Raw genomic sequence first — 20,913 nt, forward strand, 5'->3', positions numbered from 1 at the left:
CAAAACCTAGCCACTGAGTCCTGTGTAAACTAATGCTCTGTCTCAGGATGTGGGGAAAGATGCAATACTGATGCCTGTACAGGCTGTACCGGCTTGATTATAGTGACAGTTATGAGATACCGCAAATTTAAGAATGCCAATTTTTTCTCATCACTGAGTATTTATTATATATAACAAATACATGGGAAAGAAAAAACTATATTGTGTGATATAAATAGTTTATTTACATTACAGAAAAAACATCAAGACAATGTATACTATTTCAAATATATCCATACATAATCAAATATAGCTGTAGTACATGTTTTCATTGGTGTAGATTACCACAAATGCAAGGCAACATGTGTAGATCTCTTGTCTTATTCTTTTGTCTATAATACTGTATTGTGTAGTCCCAGCTCTCGGAAGTCCGGCCACTGTGCAACATGCTCCCTTTAGATTAACCTCGTGGATGCTCTTGTTGTGTTGTCTGAACTGTAGTGCCCTGTATTTTGCTTCTGTCTGTGAATTCTGTTGCTTCTGGGGCATTTCCTAGAAGGTTGGAAAGTTTACAAATCTTAGTCCAGTGCTGTTACCTGAAGTTGGGTCCTACAATTACAGACTGAAGTTGTGGATTAAGCCAATCGTTAAAATATTTCAGACAAAAGAATTTATTATTAGTAGAAGCTGGGATTATTTTAGAAGACTTTTTTTTTTTTTTTTTGCTTTTCCTGCGGTTGTCTTTAAGCGTCTGTCGGGGAGCACTGCAGAGCAGAGGCAGAAGGTGAAGAGGAATACATTTACCTGGTCCTCAATCGCTTACTCAGGAAGGCACAAGAATGACTCAGCACAAGGCAACCAAGCGAGTTGTGAGCTCATCTAATCTCACTTTAAATGTCTTCAACAATTTTATATTTTAAATGTCCTCAGGATGAATGTTATATTGACATTTCAGTGCTAAAAGTTTAAATCCTATCCAACCAGAGAATGAGCCAACTCTTAATATCTGATATGTAATGAAAAGGGATATTGTTTTGGTTCAGCCTGGTATCATTTTTATGTATTAATACCGTAAGCTGGAAACATTAATTGGTGCCAACTACTTCGCTTCTATAAAAAGCTAAATTCAGTCAAATTACCTGAAAAGCTCTGGTCTGGTGTCTTTTCTCTTGCAATAAACAAATGCTTTGATGACACAAATAAGAACAACAATATAAATTTCATATAAAATCTTATTATAAGAAGATGGGTTTCAGAGATTATATATTCATATGTATGTTCATATATGAATACATATACATATTATATATACATATATATTTTACAGAAGTGTGGTAGATCTGTTAAAATGAACATGGAGCTGAAAGTCAAATGCAAGTAGGAGCTGGAGACAAAAAGATTGAAAATCCATCTTCTCAACTCTTTTCATTCCAGAGCATGTCTCTAGATGTCTATATTTTTATGACACATGCTGTATTTAGAAGGAGGGCAGATGTTAGACTAAAATAATAAAAACAAAGGAAGCAATTAGAAAAAAAAGTGGGAGGAGGGGAAGAGAGAGAAAAGAAGAGAGACCAGGTGATGGAGAAATTAAAAGAAAATTGAAGAGAATGAAGGGACCTCTGCCTGGTGCAGTCTGTCAATCTTTCAGCAATGGGATGTGTCAGAATAGGTCTTGACAGACAAGTGTGGTCAAGGTGGCCAGAAAAGGGGAGGGTTAGGGGAGGGGCAGATGAGCTGGGTGGAAAAATCTGGTTTTTGAGTAGAACATTCTCAAAGTGAATAGAATGAATCCACACTGGGGAAAGTGTGGCTTACGGACTAGCGTGGCTCCTGGAAAGACTTTGGAAGACTCGGACATCTTAAAAAAGCTTTATAAAATGCATTACAATAATGCTAATTTAGCTCATGTACTCTTCCTCAAAAGTAAATAGAGAATAGGTTTTGTTTTGTTTCAACATGTAAAATGAAAATAGCCATATGCCTTGAAAAAATGGCTTCCTTCTGATTTGGAGCTCAGCGTGGGCTGTCTTGAGCATCGGAATACACAACATTATCACCAGCCGCGGGGCAGTATGAGCAGGGCGCAAGCGCGCTGGCGCCGACGCTAGGCCGCCTGGACTCCACAGCTGTCCTTATCACTCAGCTGTGCCCACTTAGCGATTCGCTAACTTCTCATACCTCAGGGCTCCTGTTTTGAAAATGGGGATCACTGTTCCTTCCTCATATGGTATTAAATGTATCTGTGTGTGTACACACATGTATGGTACACACATATAACATATACACACACCACGCTTGGTGAGGTAGGGACCCTACGTATTCCAGCTGTTCTAACCTATGGGAACAGGACTGTGATCAATAACAAACTTGAGAACATCTGCTAGGGTACTGAAGGTTTGCATTTTTGTCATAATAAAAATTATTATGAGATGGAAACATGCGAATCCAATTATTATGAGAGGAGATCTATTAAATGGGAATTTGCTTTTTCGCGTGCTGACATTGTGTACATATCAGAAGGCTCAAGACCCTTAGCGTATATGGCACCACTGCTTGTGTTTTAGATTCTTTTCTATCTTTCCTTTAGACTCAGTATTTTTGGTTTCTTGAGTTATCTTTATGTTCCCTAGAATCTATTTTCATATAATCCATTGACTCACTTGGCATCTAAACGTGAGAGTCTAGTTATGAGCTCAACTTGGCTTGGAGCAGCACAGAGCTCCAGTCAATGATCTTCCCTTAAGCTCTTAGGCCCGGCAAGGATTTATGAACCATATTTTGTCTTTTTCAAGAGCAAATGCCACACTTGTCCTCAAAGAAGATAGTGCAGTATGGCTACGGAGATGTATTATGGCCTTTATTTTCTAAAGGTCTGATACTTTCTTTTATTTTCTTGTCTTTAGAAAAATAATTTGGGGGGAAACATTCTGATTTACTGTAGAGCTGTACAAATGAATGAAAGTTAAAATGGCTCGTGAATTTGGCAAAAGCCTTGAAAAACTTTCTGGGAACTTTTTTCTCAAGGAGAGTGAAATCAGGTCAGAAAGAAGTATCTTCAATAATATTTCCGGTTAGGCAGGGCATAAATAATACGGATTTGGTTGCCATGAATTTACACACTGATGAAGTTAAGCAAGTAAATACCTGGCCTTACTCCTTTACTCCAAGCACAGTGGCAGACGTCACTAATTAACCATGATTTTCTCTCCTATTGAAACTGGCTGAGGTCTCTGGATCCCTCTCAATCTAGCTCTCCAGGAAGCAATTACCATTTGATTGTTCTGGGGGTTTGATATAAACGCTTGTTGTCATATTTGCTGCATGTTTCCATATATCAAAGGTTTTCATGTACTACAACATAGTCTTTTTTATTATAGCTATTTTCTTTGAATTTTGTGATTAAAAGCTATTTTAACTTAAGATAAAAATGTACCTGTTGTTTCTATCAAATGTGTTAAAAATGATATCAGAGTTATAATTGGAAATATAGGTACCATAAATGAACGCTATACTTTAACACTCTTCTAGGCCTTGTATACAATCTCTTCTAACCCTTTTTGTCATACTGATCTGGGTAAATAAGGCAACACTGTCATCTAAATAGTCTGTTAGTAGTCTGAATGAAGACTGACTTTCTACAGCCAAAAGAGAAGAGCATATTTAAACAAAGATTGGCATCACATAGTAGAGAAAAACAAATCTTTGCTTCAAAAATAAACAATCCTCATCGATATGCAAAAATAAGGAAAATACTTTGTAGCACTCCAGCATGAAAATCGATGCTATTCACATGCTGTTATGATGAGGAAACAGGACTCCTGCGAACAGCTGGCCGCAGAGTCCGAAGGGACTCCTAAGCAGAGAAATCTAAGTAAGGCAAGGAGGAACAACAGATTCCTTTATCTCCGTGGCCATTGAGGACAGTTACTGACCTTGTGATGCAGAGAACCACCACGCAGATGACAGCAATCTGAAGGGTTCCAATCACAGCTGCGATTAACACATACTGAAATCGTACAGGGCCGGGAACAACGTACAGTACACTGTAGTCCTTTTTTTCACAGTGTTGTCCAGTATAACCAGCATCACACCTGGAAGAAATGGTAGTGTCCAGTTACCTGTAGCTGCTGGATTCATTTTTATAGTTGGCCCATACACATTTATCTTCATATCGGGGCTGTTTGTTTCCCTCTTTAAAAAAATGCTACTTTGTAGATATGGTTTTTGACTATTTATTTTCAACAAGATTTCTTTGTGTTTTTGGTTTCAAAGATATGAGGTTTACTTTTATACTTACTAATAAATTTTGAGGACAGGAGTGTTGGTATGTAAATTTTGAGGACAGAGAAGCAGTGGATGTCCAGAAATACTCGTTCTTTCTATATTTTTTTCAGGTGAATTTTTATTTAACTTGTTCTTTAATCAACTTAAATCGACATGATTACTTGAGAAAAGGTTTGTTTCTGAGGATATGGGTGTAAAACAGAGCTATTGCTTATTTTTGGATGAAGTGTTCTCTATGCTACAGTGAGAATAAATGTTGAAAAACGTTTAGCACAAGGGTACAATAAGTGATTTCTTTAATTTGTTGATCATAAAGTTGTCTACTTATGTTAGAGAGCTAAATTTCAGTAGGAAAAAAATAATTATGGTGTAGACAATAGAGTTCCGCAAAGTAAACCCATGTGCTATTCATCTCAGAATGAACATTGCTTCTCACTCACTGGACCCTCATCAGAAAGCTCCAGTCAACCATCAACGTGTTAAAATTAGCATTTGACAATGAAATGAAGGAACTGTTCACATAACAATACCAACAAGGGTCAACTTGTCAGTGGCTTTGTGCAACTATTTTAGTATTCACTTGGAATTTCTACATCCGGGGTCTTTCATCTTTGCCTCGAAGGGTTTAATAACGGGGACCCTGCTAAGGATGGCAGGGCAGCAGGAACAACCTCTCAGTTTTGTTCACTCTACCTGGCTTCACTGGAAGGTGGTAGTGTATTCAGTTAAGGAAAACATAAAAGGAAGACAGTTCTTGAGGGGAGAGAGAGATAGAGAGAAGAAAGAGTAAGGGAGAGGAGAAGCAGAAGAGAGAGAGAGAAATTCCTTTCGCTGTATAACAATACACAGCCTGTTTCATCATATGCCACTTATAGATTCTTTTAATACAAATACATTTGTTTTTCCACCTTGACTTTACCATCTTTTTACCATCTCAATAATTATGTTCTATTCATGAATATTCAGCAGATACTTATATTTATTAACTAAGTCCAGACAAGCAATTTCTTTGTGTCTCAACTGAGTTAGAATCTGTGGCGGTATAGCTAATAATCTCACTCTACAAGGCATGAGGATAGCAGATCCACAGAAAAGAGTATGTGCTCAGCAAAACCAAGACTGATAGTATTGATTAGAACACCTGAAGGACTTTGGAAAAGATGACCTCCCTAAAGCAACGACGTTATCTTAGGTACATTAAGTCTTCATCCATTCATTTCAGAAATATTTATTGACCACCTGTTATGTGCCAAGAGCTATTCTATGTTCATGGGAAAGAGTGATGAATAAAACAGAGGAGGCTGAGTCTTTAAGAAGCTTGTAATGCCCAAAGTACAATTTAAAATTCTACCAGAAGAGTATACATAATGGTATATTACATAGTACTTGGGTATGTAAGGCACACACATTTCATGGTTTTCGTGTGTGTGTGTGTGTGTGTGTGTGTGTGTGTGTGTGTATAGGAGAGGCAGTAAAAAGTTTTGCTGCTCATCACCCAGTCAGGCAAAATGTCATGCAATTCTTTGCAAACATCCAGAATTTAGTTCTCTGTTTTTACTTTATACATTTTAAAAGTTAAAGAGTAAAAACATTACCTGCAAGATGGCTCCTGCATATTGACAGAATGTTCACACTTCCCATGCATGCAGAAACCATTGTAATGTTCTGGGCAAGGTATATGGTGTTCTCTTGCACTTTCTTCTAACTTGTTAGCATTCTCTGTGAATACAGATAAAAGCAGGCACCCTTTGTAAATACTTTTTAGCCCAGTAAGATCAACCAGTGCATTAAGAAGCAAAGCTATAGTGGGAAAAGATATTTAAAAGGGCAAGAACTAAAAGGCCATGCTTCAGAAGAAAGACGAGGAATTGAAAGACAGACATCTTCACAATTGTGTTTAGAGATGAAACTGCAAAATTACCCAGTGCTTTTCATGCTTTTATGCAATTTCTTCCATCTTTAATAGCCAGTGATGCTTCTATGAGTTGTCAGACAGCTTTAATTTTCCTTGTGTGGAGACTGTACATTGATCATAAAATAATTCAAGAAAAACTATCTTATTTTTTGAATTTCAAAGCTCAACATAATGTCCCTAAGAGTAAATTGCTGCAATACCTTGATACTTTCTCAGTGTGGGAGCTTAAAAGTTAAAATATGGCTGTGTTCAGTTGTTAAACAGATGTTTTCCAAAACTAAATGCAAATTGCAACAAACGTATTCTTTCAGGCTTTTTTCATCTACTGTGAAGGGGAATTCTACTAGCACCCATACATTTTCTTATTGCCAAAATAAAGATATTGAAAGAGCAAATGTTATATCAGAATCATTTATGGAGATACTAACACAGTACATATTGAATGCTCTAAGTGTATTCCAATGCATAATAGCTGGCCTATGTTAACAACGTGATGCGAAAGTTAAACTTAATGATAATGAAAAAATTTGTGTTCTAAAGTGAACCCTCTCCTCTGCCATTAACAAGTTTTGTTTTCTCATGTTTCTACAAAGATATTAAAATATTTTTCCTGACCTTTAGCCTAAATACATTTGCTTCATATTTGTAATACTATCTCTAAATAGTCTTTTGATGATATTCATCTTATAATATAAAGTTTTGCCTTTTTTGAGTCTTTTCCATAATCTGTGACCTAACCTAACAAACTTTAAAATTCTTGCCTAAACACATGAAAAGTATAACTTTCTTGACTTCAGTCTGAGATATTCTTCAACCCCACGGTAAGCGAAGTAATGGAAGCAGCAGTAATGGAAGATTAAAAATGAATTATTATTTTTATGAAATAGATTATTTCCTAGGATTTCACCTACAGGTATAGCTTCTATTACAGTGCACCCTCCTAGCAGTCATGGTTGATGCATACATTCACCAGGAGAAAAAATACCTTTAATATGGGTGAATCGGACAAATACATCATTTATGTCTAAGCAGAGCTGTAAAATATCTATACATTTTAAGATCTAGCTAGTCATCTGCAGAATTTTAAGTTTGAAGTATACTGTTAAATATGTTAGGTGCTTTCCTGTGTAGGAATATTCATGCACATTTGTATGATGGGTAATATTTCAAATCACAACTCTAATTAATAAAGGATTTATGATAAGTATGCTGGTGAGACTGGAGATGGCATTTAAATCATTCCTTTGTTCTATATTTGTGTCTCTTTACCTATTTAGGCGATATTTTGTTTGTATTCTATTTCTACTTTGTTGAATGTTGTTAAAATGAATGAACCACCTTCCATGGAAAAGGCTAAAAATAGACAAAGTTTTCTCTTTTGGTTTCTCCCCCAAAAGCTGGAAATAAGATGTTGTTCAGAGAATTAATCTATCAAGGCAACAAAAACTGAAATAAATAATGTTGGGTGAAATTTCCAATATGGGAATATGTGACCAAAACAGAAGCAGGATGATCATGCTGTTTTGAGGCACCTTAAGGTGGCTTGTGGCCATTCGTGAATCTCTGGGGAAGGCTAGGCTCATTTGTTGCCGCTGCCAGGAGGCTACAAGCTACAGTGGTCAAACCATGCACCTGCCGTTTAGAGGCGACTTTCACAGGGAGGTTTGCCAGCCCCACTGCTGATGTAACGGACCAGCACTGATTCTCATTCTTCTCCCTGGATCTTCTCCCCATCACAAACTATTCGACACTTCTATTTAGTGTTTGTTAGTAACCCTTCAGTGCTTCCGCACACCTGCATGCAGGAGAATTTTCTGTAACTTGCCTACACTTCAGTTATACATTGTGATTTCAGGCATGGTATTTTTCAAACACATCTTATTAGGACTATTTTTCTTTTTTGTCAGTTATGAAAGAAGATCAAGAATTTTCTTAACTCAAAATCCATTTTTAGGCTATTTTATTTTTAACTCCATCTCTCGTCCCATACTGATTTTGTTTTTGGATTTGTACCATGTTCACAGTTACAAACCAAAGTCCAAGGGCAACGTAAGAGCTTGTTTGAGGGAGGCTGCTGCTTTAGTGTAGTAGGAACCAGATATTTTCACAAAGTTCATTATCCAGACAGGATGATCACGTGTGAGGGGAATAGTTTCCATCATAAAATCTGCTAATTAGTTTACACCATTCCTTATGAGCTTGGGGTGCCCTGTTATGCTGCTCATAGGGTACTGTCAAATAAGAAAGGTAGAGAGATTGAAAATAAATGAGTAGAAGAAATGATCCCTGAGCAAGAAAATGAGGAATCATCAATATATGTCAACAAATTTATAGTCAATCCAACCAAGTAAACCAGTTGATTGAAAACCTGAATATATAACCACTTTTAGTAATGCAATAGACATATTTTAGAAATGAGATTTGAGCATATTAAGAATAGAAACAGAAAATCTAATATTCCAACCAAATATGTGTATGGATGATAGTATTTGTGATCCTGATGTTTATGCCTAGGTATTCAAGCAATTCTGAAGCATTTAAAGATTGAAAATCATCTAAAAATGATACTTTGGAAGTCCGTATTTTTCATACAGTGGCTGATGATTTAGACGTCCATTTCTCTGTCCTCCATTGAGAAAGAGATTTAATGTAAAGGTTGTGCTCTTTCTGCCAAAGGAGATAGTGACAATGGTAGAAACTCTCCATGTTTTTGCTTAAAATCTTCAACTAGTTTCCTACTAAATGCTCACAAATGATTTATTCTGAAAGGGATCCTGACCCTTTTAAGAAACCATTCCTGGTATAACATGAGTTAATTGCAGCAGAGCTAACAGGGTTACATGCCCATCACTAGTCAATGCTTTAGTCAAGAGCTATAGAAATGGGTTGTTCTAAAGCACAGCTATATGTATTGTTTCTATCCTGGCACATTCAGGGAAAAAGATGGGGAAGGGAGGCAAGAAACAGAGGGAATGAGGACTGGCAAGGTTTTACCTTATCATAACTCAAGTAAGGGAAGTGGGTAGAAAAGGGACAGAGCGGGGCATAGCATTTCAGAGCCTTAAATCAATACAGCCCACACTGTGTGTACGTGTGTGTGTTTAACATTATCCCTGCCTTTTTCTCCCCCCAAAGCTGGAAATAAGATGTTGTTCAGAGAATTAATCTATCAAAGCAACACATTATGGACTGAAGCAGAAATATGACAGTATAAAACTTGCCTAAAACTATCCATGTAGCCAAAGAAAGAATGTTTCCTGACAAGGGTTAGAGCTTGACAAAAGAAGCTTCTGAAAGCCATGTTCTCTATTCAAGTGCTCTCCAGGGTGGTGCTGCCTTGAGAAGCCAACCTGAACTTGCGAACCTAGAGTCCCAGTTGCAGAAATGGATGCACAAAACTATTAGTGTCTGATGCTGCTATTCACTCAGTCAACCCATTTCCCTTGTTCTGATGCTCTGTTCTCTGAACAGGCTTAAAATAATTTGATTTCTATGTAGCCTACAGTACCACCTGGAGTTCTCATCCATTTGACAGTTACATATTTCATATGAGTTAAATTGATTGGTTCTGACTCTCTGTGTATTTTTTTTGGCATAAGTCAGCTTTTTCCAGCCCACTCAGTTCTGGCATTTTTTAAGATCAAACTTCTGCACCTACAAGCTAGAAAACCGAGCCATACCCATGGTGCACTGTAGTCTGGGAGGCCTTTTGAGGGCTGGTCAGATGATGTTTCTCTGGAGAGAGCACTACTTAGCTTTAATCAGGCCTTTCTTTGGGATATCTACAAATCTCTTGTACCACTGATTCCTGAGGAGTGGTCTGCTTCTGTGTAAGGGTTTCAGAGTAAGTTGGAAAGATCCTAAACTAGAGGTAACATGGAGGACTCACTGGATATTTGAGGGAGCCAGATTTCTACTGCACAATTTTAAGCAACTAGAGCTGTTCAGTAAGTGAGTGAGTGGTATAGTGAAGTAGTGAGTTTCTGGTGGTGTTAAAAAGAAGCCTTCTTACTATGGCTCAGATATTGTAGGGTGTTCCTGCGTGGGAGATTTGATTATTTCAGACCTCTAGGTTCTTTGAACTCTAATAGTAATATTTATTTCTACTGTTAGTATTTACTTAAAATAAATTACCAATAAATACATACTAATATTTATTGTAAAATATTATTTTTGATACTCTGGGAAAAAGAATTAGATAAGTAGGAACATTATTTAGGTATAGTAAATAAAGGAAATCACTTTGGCTTAATTATGGGGACATTTTACTTTATCAAAGCACATAAGATATCTTCAATATTTACAATGTCTATAATCCAGACGTTCTAGCATAAAGTGAGCTCTTTTATGCATTACCTTCCTTTGGGGGAACAATGTGTTTGTGGATTAAATTCAATTTTTAACATCATGCTTTAACATCACCAATTATCTTTGACAAGTGCAGGCACACAAGTGGTACTGTCTTGTTTACGATGTTTTTAACAAGCTTTTCCCATGGGCACACAAAATGTGCCACACTTTTCCAGAAAACTAAAATTTTCCATTTTTAATATGTTTATATAATACTTCTATTTTTTTACATTTAATAATGACAAAAGAAAACCCCAGCCCTGGAGTATTCATGTACCTGCACATCGGTACTCAATCTTACCTGTCCCCTACTTACTGCCATAGTTCCAAAGCCATTTGAAAATAGTTTATTTAACTAACGAGGAAAAAAAATCGTCTTTCTTTCTACTATATTTATATTGTGCCAGGGACAGAATCAAATTATGAATTTGGAAGTGAAGTCATGATTGTCCCCGTTGTTGATTAGAGTTGGTTTCAGAGAAGATATATAATTCTTAGGATTTCCTCTCCTTATCTTATCACGTATAAACATATGAGGTGGCAGTAAAGCCTCATATCTAGCTTGAATTGCAATAGAAGTTTTTTAAAGACCAGAAAAGCATTCCTATTGAACAGGTTCTGAATGTAATGCAATAGGAGTTCTTGCAACTTAACAAATTCCATAATAGCTTCACCTGCTGTCATAGTTTCTTCAAGGCACAGTCGAGTAGATGAGAAGAGTCTCTCCTTTTTTAAGCCTCTAAGACAGAGACTCAAATGAGAATGCCAGCTACAAGTGACAGGCGAGTGCAAGGGACACGAAAGCATTTAAGGACACAATCAATTCTCAAGTTTTGTAAAGAGCAGAGACTCAGTCACAGTGTTCCTAGTTATTTAATCTCTGTTAAAGATTTGGAAAATAACTTCAAAACAGAAACCAAGTCCTTTGCTACAAATGCAGCATTTCTTTTAGTAGTCAAACCTACTTTTTTTCCCAGAAGAGTCATTGAAACTATTTGGATCCAAAATTTTGCCAGTTAGGCAGTGTTCTGGGTTGGCAAGTAGGATGGGCAGAGATAGGGAGAAATTCTTTCTTACCCCACCATCAATCATGCACTAATATAAGATGTGAAATGTGATTATCCATATTACCTCTTGTGTATATAAATATTCCTGTTGGACACACAAATTAAAATAAAGCAGAAGAAAACTAATTTTCACGTTACTACATTCTCAGGCAAGGCCTTAATGACATTATTCAAGAATTGCTTGAATTTAAATTGGAAAAAGTACTAGCATCTGAAATAGAAATAGTAATTTGGGGACTGGAGTGATTGAAATGCCACAATATTGCACGATTATTTGCATGGGGCTTTATTATCTCAGTTCCTACTGGTAATATATTTACATAGATAAAAGCTGAGAAATCTGTACAATCTTGGGAAAGAAATTGTGTGTAAGCATTTTACTTATGACATCCAGATACAGTTATTATAATTCCAGGACTTGGCATCACAAGGCTAAATCACAGATTTAGCTATAAATTCTGGACCTCCAAAAATATATTTTATCTGTATATCTATATCTATACACACACACACATACATTATATAAAATAAATATATATATATCTGCTTATTATTAAAAGAAAAATAAGCAGATTTTTAGCCATTTGCTCTATCTTCTGCCCTGAAATGCCCTGCCTGGCTTCGGATGGCAGAGCCCTCAAAAGCGTGAAGGGAGCAGGCTACTGGGAGAAACTGTACTCGGCCTCTAATGGTCCTTTTCAAACTTCACCATTCAGTCAAGAGCCTATTAACTCTCAGCAAGTGGGTAACTCCTATAGGTTTAGAGGATTTAGCTTGAAGACCTTTTAAAAATATAGTATTTTATGGAACTTTAGATGTCTTTGACAACACTTCATAAATATCAGGCCTTGAGAAGAGGTAGGGATCGTTAACCTCTCAGGAGTCCAGAGCTGGACTTGCCTTAAGCTTATCTGGGACAACTTGCTAGAGCTTTCCCCACTGAGCTTTTGCTGCAGCAACCTTTCTTATTTCCAAGCTGCTCTTCGACGATGAAGTTAACTACAAACGTGAGAGAAAGAAAAAAGTACGGGAAGCCATTTTATGTCAAGGATACTCCTCTTCCCTTCTTTAGTCTTAAACTAAATCTATGCATTTCTGACGAAATTTATTTGCTCAATGGCTGACTGGGCATGCGTTCTTAGTGAGCCTGTTTGGTGACAATGCTGAAAATGACAGAGCAAGTGACAGAGGGTTCAGGTCCTGTTCACTTCCGCCTTCTGGGCTATGTGAGTCAATTATTTTTCCCTTCATAGGATGCATTTGCAGAAATGGTTAAATCGTTCAGAGAAACCTTTCTAGGTGACACATTTGTTTTCCTCTGTGACTCTGAAGTTATTAGCCAACAGAGAGTGAGGAGGATTTAGGCTGGAGCATTCACTGAAATACAGCAGAAATAAAGGTTTTAATAATGTAAATAGGACAAAAATGGCTTTTGGTAGTTTGTTATATGAATATTTCTTGAGTACCTACTACGTGTCTGGTGCTGTGCTATGTACTGTATGTAATAAACTCTATCTTTTGGTTGTCTTCCCATAATTTTGTTTGTCATCTTCTAAACATAGCCGAGAAAACAGATTTGCAAGACAAGCTGATGATAAATATTATCTACATTTACTGGAGAATCTGCAACATGCCCAACATTGTGTTAATACTTCACATGATAAAAATATTTCTTATTACAGCTCTTTAAGGTAGGTTTATAAAAATCCCATTTTGTAGAAATGAAGAAACATAAGCTCAAATAGGTTGAATGAAGAAACATAAACTCAAATAGGTTGAATGCTTATCTTAGAGATTTGCACGATGGATAAGCAGAACCAGGGTCAAATCCAGCTCTTGCCAATGTAACACGCAGACCATGTAGTTAAGAACTCATTAAAACAGAAGACAATACCAGGCCTCCATATCTTATTTATTGTTTGTCCTTTATGATTCCTGATTCTTTATCCCACCTGGATCCTACTCCTGCTCTGAAAACCAGTCCTTTTCTTTTCTTTTCTTTTCTTTTTTCTTTTCTTTTCTTTTCTTTTTTCTTCTCTTCTCCTCTTTTCTTTTCTTTTTTCTTTTCTTTTCTTTTCTTTTCCTTCTGTCCCGGGAGAGATACCTTGGCCAAGGCCAAACCATCATGAGTCCCAACCTCTCCATCCTCCTCAAGGGCTCTCTCCATCAGTGATCTCCTTCCTCTCCTGTATCTTCAGTTCTCTTTCACTCTTTGCTCCTTGCCACTAGCATTTAAACATTTTTGAGTGTCTTCCTTTTTAAAATAAGAATTCACAAACTTCTCTTAATGCATGTGCCTTCGTAGGCCTCTTATCTCCCTTCTCTTCTTCTTAAGAAGCTAAACTTCATATAAGTGTTGTTTCCACTCCTGTTCTTTATTTCCTGCACTAACTCCCATTCACTATTTACCCACTGCTTTCTGGTCACCCCTTCAGAGAAACTGCTGTGACTGCGGTCAACCCACAACAGCTTTATTAATAAAACTAGTAGTACTTAAAAAAAATGGGGGTGCTCAGGTGGCTCAGTTGGTTGAATGACTCTCGATTTTGGCTCAGATCATGATCCCAGGGTCTTGGGATCAAGCCCTGCCTCTGGCTCTGTGCTAGGTGGGGAGACTGCTTGAGGTTCTCTCTCTCTCACCCTCTCCCTCTGCCCCTCCCCCCTCTCAAATAAATAAATAAATAAATAAATCTTTAAAAAATGACAGGTAAGGTGCAATATGGTGGACAACTCTGGTATACTCACTAAAATGTATATATTCAGTATGACAGGAATAGATGCACAAGTAAAAGCCATATTTGCTGTGCTTCTTCAGTCTTCTTCAGTGAAAGACAAAAGGCTGGAGAGCAAAAATGTGTTGCTAACCATAAAAGACAAGAAAGACACCTATAAATGACTCGAAAGTGCAAATATAGGCAATTGATGGGTTGATGAGTTTGCACATTTCTCCTGAATGATGTCATGGCCCGAAAAGGCAATTAGAGAATTTATAGTGTAGATTTGGATTCATTTGCAAAGTTGGAGTACTGCCATATGTTGGTACCTGACCAAATTAATGTGACTGATTCTCATTGAAAGGGTTAGAAGGTACACCATCTTTTCTAATAGTCAACGATGAGACAAAATAATTTTAAGAAACAAATGTAGCTGATTGTGCTATGAGTATTTCTGAAAGCTGGTTTAACATTTCAAATTAGCATTCTAAATAAAACTGAGAATAAAAAAGTCATGGAGTCAACTCTAAGCAGAATTTTATAGTTTTTCTAAGAAGTAATTTCTGAACATAACATAGCCCCTGAACAGTTTAATGGCATTGAAAAGTTATTCTGTTTTGATGGTATTTCTCAATTATATCTCAGTATACGTCTACAAATCAAGTATCTTTGTGTTTAAGCAGAATAAGACAGCTAATAAAGGTGGTATTTTTTCCTAAAACAAAAATTTTAATGATGTGATAATCCATCTAAGATTTCCATGTAGTTTCTCCATTTAGCCTGTTACATTAGAGACATGATAACACAAATGAGCAAGTCTTTCTCAAGCCCAGTATTATACATTTTTTTTACCCTCAGTAAAACTTTCTAATGATTATCCAGTAATACAATAGCCAGATATTTTATTAGTTACTGTATTGGGTTGAATAATGCCAGCACCCCCCCCCCCCCCCGCCCCCGCCAAGAACTCATGCCTACCTGGAACTTCAGAATGCGATCTTATTTGGAAATAAGTAATCAGTTCAGATGAGTTCATACTGAATTAGACTGAATCCTAAATCCAATGACCATTCTTGTAAGAAGGCTACCCAAAGACACACAAGTGGAGAGTCATGTGAAGATGGAAGCAGAGATCAGAGCTATACTGCTACAAGCCAAGGAATGCAGGAGCCACCAGAAGAGGCAAGGAAGGATTCCTTCTCTCTTTGAGCCTTTGGAGGGAACATGGTACTGCCAACACCACCTTAATTTCAGACTTTTAGTCTCCAGAACTATGAGATTATAAACTTCTGTTGTTTTAAGTCACCCAGTTTGCGGTAATTTATTATGACAGCCCTAGCAAACTAATACAGTTACAGTCTAGCAATCAAACACTTACACTAATGAAATATATTTTCTAATAACCTATATGGAATCAGTGAAAATGAGCTGAAAGATTGGTTTCAACTAGTATGTGACTTCGGCAGTCTCAATTTATGTTTATTTTTCCAGCATAATTTTACTCTCAAAGTTTCTGAGTTTGGGTGATAAATGATATGATTACCTTAGTTTAAATTTATGTTGAGACATCTGCAGTTCATTGCATTTGCAACACAAAAACCATGTTTTAAAGGTGCTGATATGTCTAAGGATGCTAATAACTCCAGTAAAGAAGAATTTTTGAGGGGAGAGGAAAACTTCATGGAAGGCGCTACATTCATTTTTGATTTATTAATTCATCTTGTAAGAAAGGCAGTTATCTTACATAATCACTGTTATACAACTAATGATGCTGCGTTTTACCTTTATTAGAAAGAAGCAAATGACCAAGAATCAAACTGATACCAATGACCTTTCAACAAAAAGATTCCAGGTCACATATGGGGTATGATCTCCCACAGTATCTCTGTCTGTGTTTTCAGGATGCCTGAAGAGCTAATGCCTTATGGAATTCCTAGTCATTAAGAAAATGTTAGTTTATTTAGTATCTTCTGTTTAAGAAGGATGGGAGTTTATAGTACTCCATTAAGAAAATTTGAACATTAAATGTTCTTTGAAGTGTTATCCTTCAGTAAAATGCAAATCTTTTAAATCTAGGACAATTCATTCCCCAAATATTCTAAATAGCTGTGGTTTTATACTCTCTTTTTTTCCTTTTCTTCCCAGTTTTGAATAACTGATTTGCTTCTGGTACTTCCTTAATTTCTAATCAGTGATAACTTTGAATACAAAAAACTGCTCTCGAAATAGTTAAGGATGAGGTGTGGATCTTAGCTTCTTTCCACTTGGACAGCATTTAGGGCTTGAAATCAGTTATTAAGTAAATGGTACTTTGTAGTCTCAAGTGTTAGTTTACCTTTTAACAGGTCTAACACACTCCCAGTGTATTATTTATACTCTCCAAGTACACGGTTAACCACTCAAGAAATCAATAGGGGTTATAAAACATGCACAAATTTGAATTTGGAGAAAGTCAAACACCTATTTTATCCATTAGAAATAAAACAGCTGACATTTAGAATTGGAGCCTATAAGGAACTATTTATTTTGAAATAGAAAAAGCGCAAAATGACTGTGTCCAGAGATGGGAGTGGAGTATGGCATAGATAATTCAAACAAAGCACCTCACTTGTTCTATAATGAATGCTATGAGTATCAGCCCACGACTTTTGGCTCTTGGTGTGTGACTGTGTAGACCTTTGGATCCACAGTAGATAAGAAACATTTTCTCTTATGATGTTTTGAAATTTACTAGATCTTGGTTGTATCTATGCTTAATTAATTCATCAATTTATTTATTCAATTAAAAATATTGACTATTCCTTCTATATGCCAATTACTACAAGTACAGGATATACAGTGGTGAGTCAAACAGACAAAATTTCTCTCCTGAAGGGCATACACATTAGAGAGGCAGAGATGGGCAGTCTACAAAATGAAAAACAAATAAAAACCCAACATTTCAATTAGAAATGTTACAGGGAAAAATAGGGTGTTCAGATATAGCAGACTAGGGTGGGAGACCTACTTTGAATGTAAGGGAAGGTATAGTAGAGAAGGAAGAATGAAAAAGAGCTGGCCAGAAGAGCCTTGGGAAGACTCCCGGCCTGAGTGAATAACACAAATGGGAAAAGACTCTAACGTAGGGAAGAGGTGTTCCAGGAACCAGCATTGTGGCTAGAGCGGAGCAGAGAGAGGTGGAGTAGAGAGACAAGTAGGATGAGTAAGAGAATCAGTGAGTTCCTTTTTACATAGAACTTTGTAAGCCATGTTAAGGAGTACTGATTTAAAGTGCAGTGGGGGGGCGCCTGGGTAGCGCAGTCGTTAACCGTCTGCCTTTGGCTCAGGGCGTTACCCCGACGTTCCGGGATCAAGTCCCACATCGGGCTCCTCCGCTGGGAGCCTGCTTCTTCCTCTCCCACTCCTCTGCTGTGTTCCCTCTCTCGCTGGCTGTCTCTCTGTCACATAAATAAATAAAATCTTAAAAAAAAAAAGTGCAATGGGCAACCGTTTGGATAGTCTTGAGCACATCTGACTGATATGGAAAAATAGATCATTGAAGGGAAAGAAAAAGGACAAAGAACAAATAGGAGACCATTGTAGTAGTGTGGGTAAAAGACAATGTTTAAGTCTTCGAACTGGGTAGCAGCAATGAAGGGAGAAAACGAAACAACAAAACTTCCATTGCATATAAATCTTTAAGGTAGACTGAATATGACTTGTTTGTGTCCTGTAATATGGGAGGAATGAATCAAAGATGACTAGGTTTTTGGCTTGAATATCTGGGTAGTGTCTTTTTTGTGTAAAGGAGAAGACTGGAGGAGAATCAATTAAGCTCTGATGTATAAACATGATGGATCTCTGATTATGATTTTTGAAAATTCTATGTTTATGTTTCGGTATGTATACTATATAATTGATGTTAACTGGAATAAACTCATAGTTTAGTAAGAAGATTATTAAGGGGTGAAACAGTGAAATGTCTATTAATAATATTAAGCAAATTTATGTTTATTAAATGGAAATCTGTAGTAGGAGGAAGGACATCTAAAGTAGGAAGAAGGACAGTTATTATGGTCTACAAGGGATTTGAAGATGTAAATTTAAAGGCAAGATAAAAAATATCATGAAATGAAAGGGAAAAATTAGACTGTGAAAAAACATCACTGAGGAATGCTTTTAAGCAAAGCACTTTTCTCTCTTTTTGAAAAAATTATCACAAGAAAATATAAATAATTTAAAGATAAGAAGTTTGCTGTCTTCAATTTCCATTATATAAAATAGGTTCTATTTTGGCCAAAAGATTATTAAATTATATTATTATTTTACTCTGTTTAATGATTTGCATTTTTAAAGTTTTTTTTGTAGCTATTATTTTATACGTGACTGCAACACCCCTAAACATTAGGTAATGGACATGAATATGTGTGTGTGTGTGTGTGTGTGTGTGTGTGTGTATGTGTGTGTGTGTGTATTTTCCTTGATATATTAGGAGGTAGAGGCCAGAAATATTCAATTATTCCCTAATGTCATACAGTAGCTCAAAGGCAGAAAACTAGCTCCAGAGGCCATGTGTTCTCATTTTTTTAAAAGAACTTTTTTTTTAGAACAGTTTACATTTATAGAAAAGTTACAAAGATAGTACAAAGAATTCTCATATACCCACAACCCAATTTTTCTGTGTTTCCCTTCTTAATCTGGAGTTTTCTTCTCAATTTTTCAATGGCAAAGGATTGTCTTAGAGTTGTACATGTAGAGTTAGGGGAAAAAATGAAAGAGGCAGTCATCTGGATAATTCCAGGCCAGAAAACAATTTCGTCTGAAAGATATAGATAATTGAGACAGAAATGTTTTTTTGCCTGGAGAGATCCCTATGATTGCCTTACTCCCCCACTTGAATTTGTAGGTATAGCTAGGACTGAAGGTGTTTCACTTACTAATAGGAAACTGTGTATCACTCAATGGGAAGAATGTGTGGTTTTTGAGAGGGCTAAATTGCTTAGTTTCTATATTTTTTCTTAAAAATTAAGTATATTGGGTATTTTTCATTATAAAAGCAATTCACATTGATTTAAGAATAGTAGAAAATATAGAAAGTAAAAGAAGGATAGAAAGTCCTCATTGTTTACAACCTAAAGACAACCGCTGTCAACATTTAATTTATTTACTTCTAGCCTTTTTACTACATGTACTGTTTGGGTCTGTTTACTTAGATGATACATGGGACATTATTTTTTTTTAAGCTTTATGTCAGGCTGTGTCTAAGAGCTGATAGCAAATAGCAGGACAGCTCAACTGTTTAGCACGGTATCTGGTTAAGTAGGCCCTTCAGTCTATCTGGACGAGAACTGTACTAATTGGAAGTTCATAGCTTCTGTTAGTTGCGCAGGAGTTGATAGTGCAGAGACCAGAATTTAAGATATCATTGGTGGAAAAGGAAATGTACAAACTTTCAAAAACGAATATGGTATTATCCATCAGGAGGCTCAGAAGCAAAGACTCATGTTATAAATAAATCAATTGCAGCATCCTTTATAAAAATGAAAATTGGGAAACTACCAACATTTTCAGCAACAGTATAATATAGTTAAGTAAGTTGTAGCATAACTAAATGATTAAATATTACTCAAGTAGAAAAAATTGTGAAGAATTTTGAGGACACAGGAAAATGAGTAGGATACTAAAATATATAATGTGTGGAAGATACAAAAATCTCGAAAGAAATCACCAGAATTTTGACAGTTATTTTGATAATATCTCTGGGTAGCAGAGATAATTCCCTATAATATAAATATTTTATTTTTATAAAAAGTACACTAATAAAAAAAGTATCAAGTGATTCTTCCTTTTTTTTTTTAATGGGGAGATTAAAAAAGAATGATTTGGTCTTTGAGTTTAGAATTTACTTTTATGGGGCACCTTGGGGTGGCTCAGTGGGTTAAGCATCTGACTTTGGCTCAGATCATGATCCCAGGGTCCTGGAATCAAGCCCCACATAGGGGCTTGGGTGTCTGCTTGTCTCTCTCCCTCTCCCTCTCCCTCTGCTCCTCCCCCAACTCGTGCTTTCTCTCAGATAAATAAATAACAACTCCATCTCTATCTCTATACAATTTACTCTTATTTGATTAGCATAGATTTAAAGCTTTTTATTACTTATTAACAACTTCTCAGAGTAGAAGTGTGAAATCATACTTCCTTTAGCTTATTAAAACTTCAATATTCACTGTCTTCTTGTCCTTATACTGTTTTTAGAAAACAGATTCTCTAGTTCCCAAACTTGACTGAGTGTATTTCCATGCCCTTGGAACTCCACAATCTTTTCTATCATAGTTGGCAGTGCCAGGGATGAACTAATTGTTTTTGAGGGTCAGAACTTCTTTCATATTTCTATTTTTTATTGGTCTCAGGTCACTGGAAGCATACTACAGTGTCCCGACTGTGCTTAGACATGACAAGACTGTCCTTTCAGAGCTCTGCCAGGCTTAACCACATACAGTGTGGGGATCCTTGTCTGAGAGTCAGAACAATGAATCTTCCACACCAATTAAAGAAGATCAGTTTATATAGAGGAGATGAAGTATGCCCAGCAGAGGAACAGCTTTGCAGAATCCCAAGATCCCAT

At 36.5% G+C, this 20,913-nt stretch overlaps 1 protein-coding gene across 1 annotated transcript in view; it reads right to left on the bottom strand.

The window, feature by feature from the left end:
• Nucleotides 1–201: 201 nt before the first annotated feature.
• The window catches only part of TMEFF2 (transmembrane protein with EGF like and two follistatin like domains 2), a 216,438-nt gene continuing 195,726 nt past the window's right edge, over nt 202–20,913 (bottom strand). The window contains exons 8-10 of the mRNA XM_026492289.4: nt 5,862–5,985; nt 3,915–4,073; nt 202–531 (exon numbers count right to left, since the gene is read on the bottom strand). Coding sequence (XP_026348074.4) covers nt 435–531; nt 3,915–4,073; nt 5,862–5,985 — 380 coding nt within the window. The 3' untranslated portion in view covers nt 202–434. The remainder of the gene's footprint in view (nt 532–3,914; nt 4,074–5,861; nt 5,986–20,913) is intronic.

The sequence above is a fragment of the Ursus arctos genome, unplaced genomic scaffold, assembly GCF_023065955.2.
Source record: "Ursus arctos isolate Adak ecotype North America unplaced genomic scaffold, UrsArc2.0 scaffold_1, whole genome shotgun sequence".
In the NCBI taxonomy this organism is placed as follows: Eukaryota; Metazoa; Chordata; class Mammalia; order Carnivora; family Ursidae; genus Ursus; species Ursus arctos.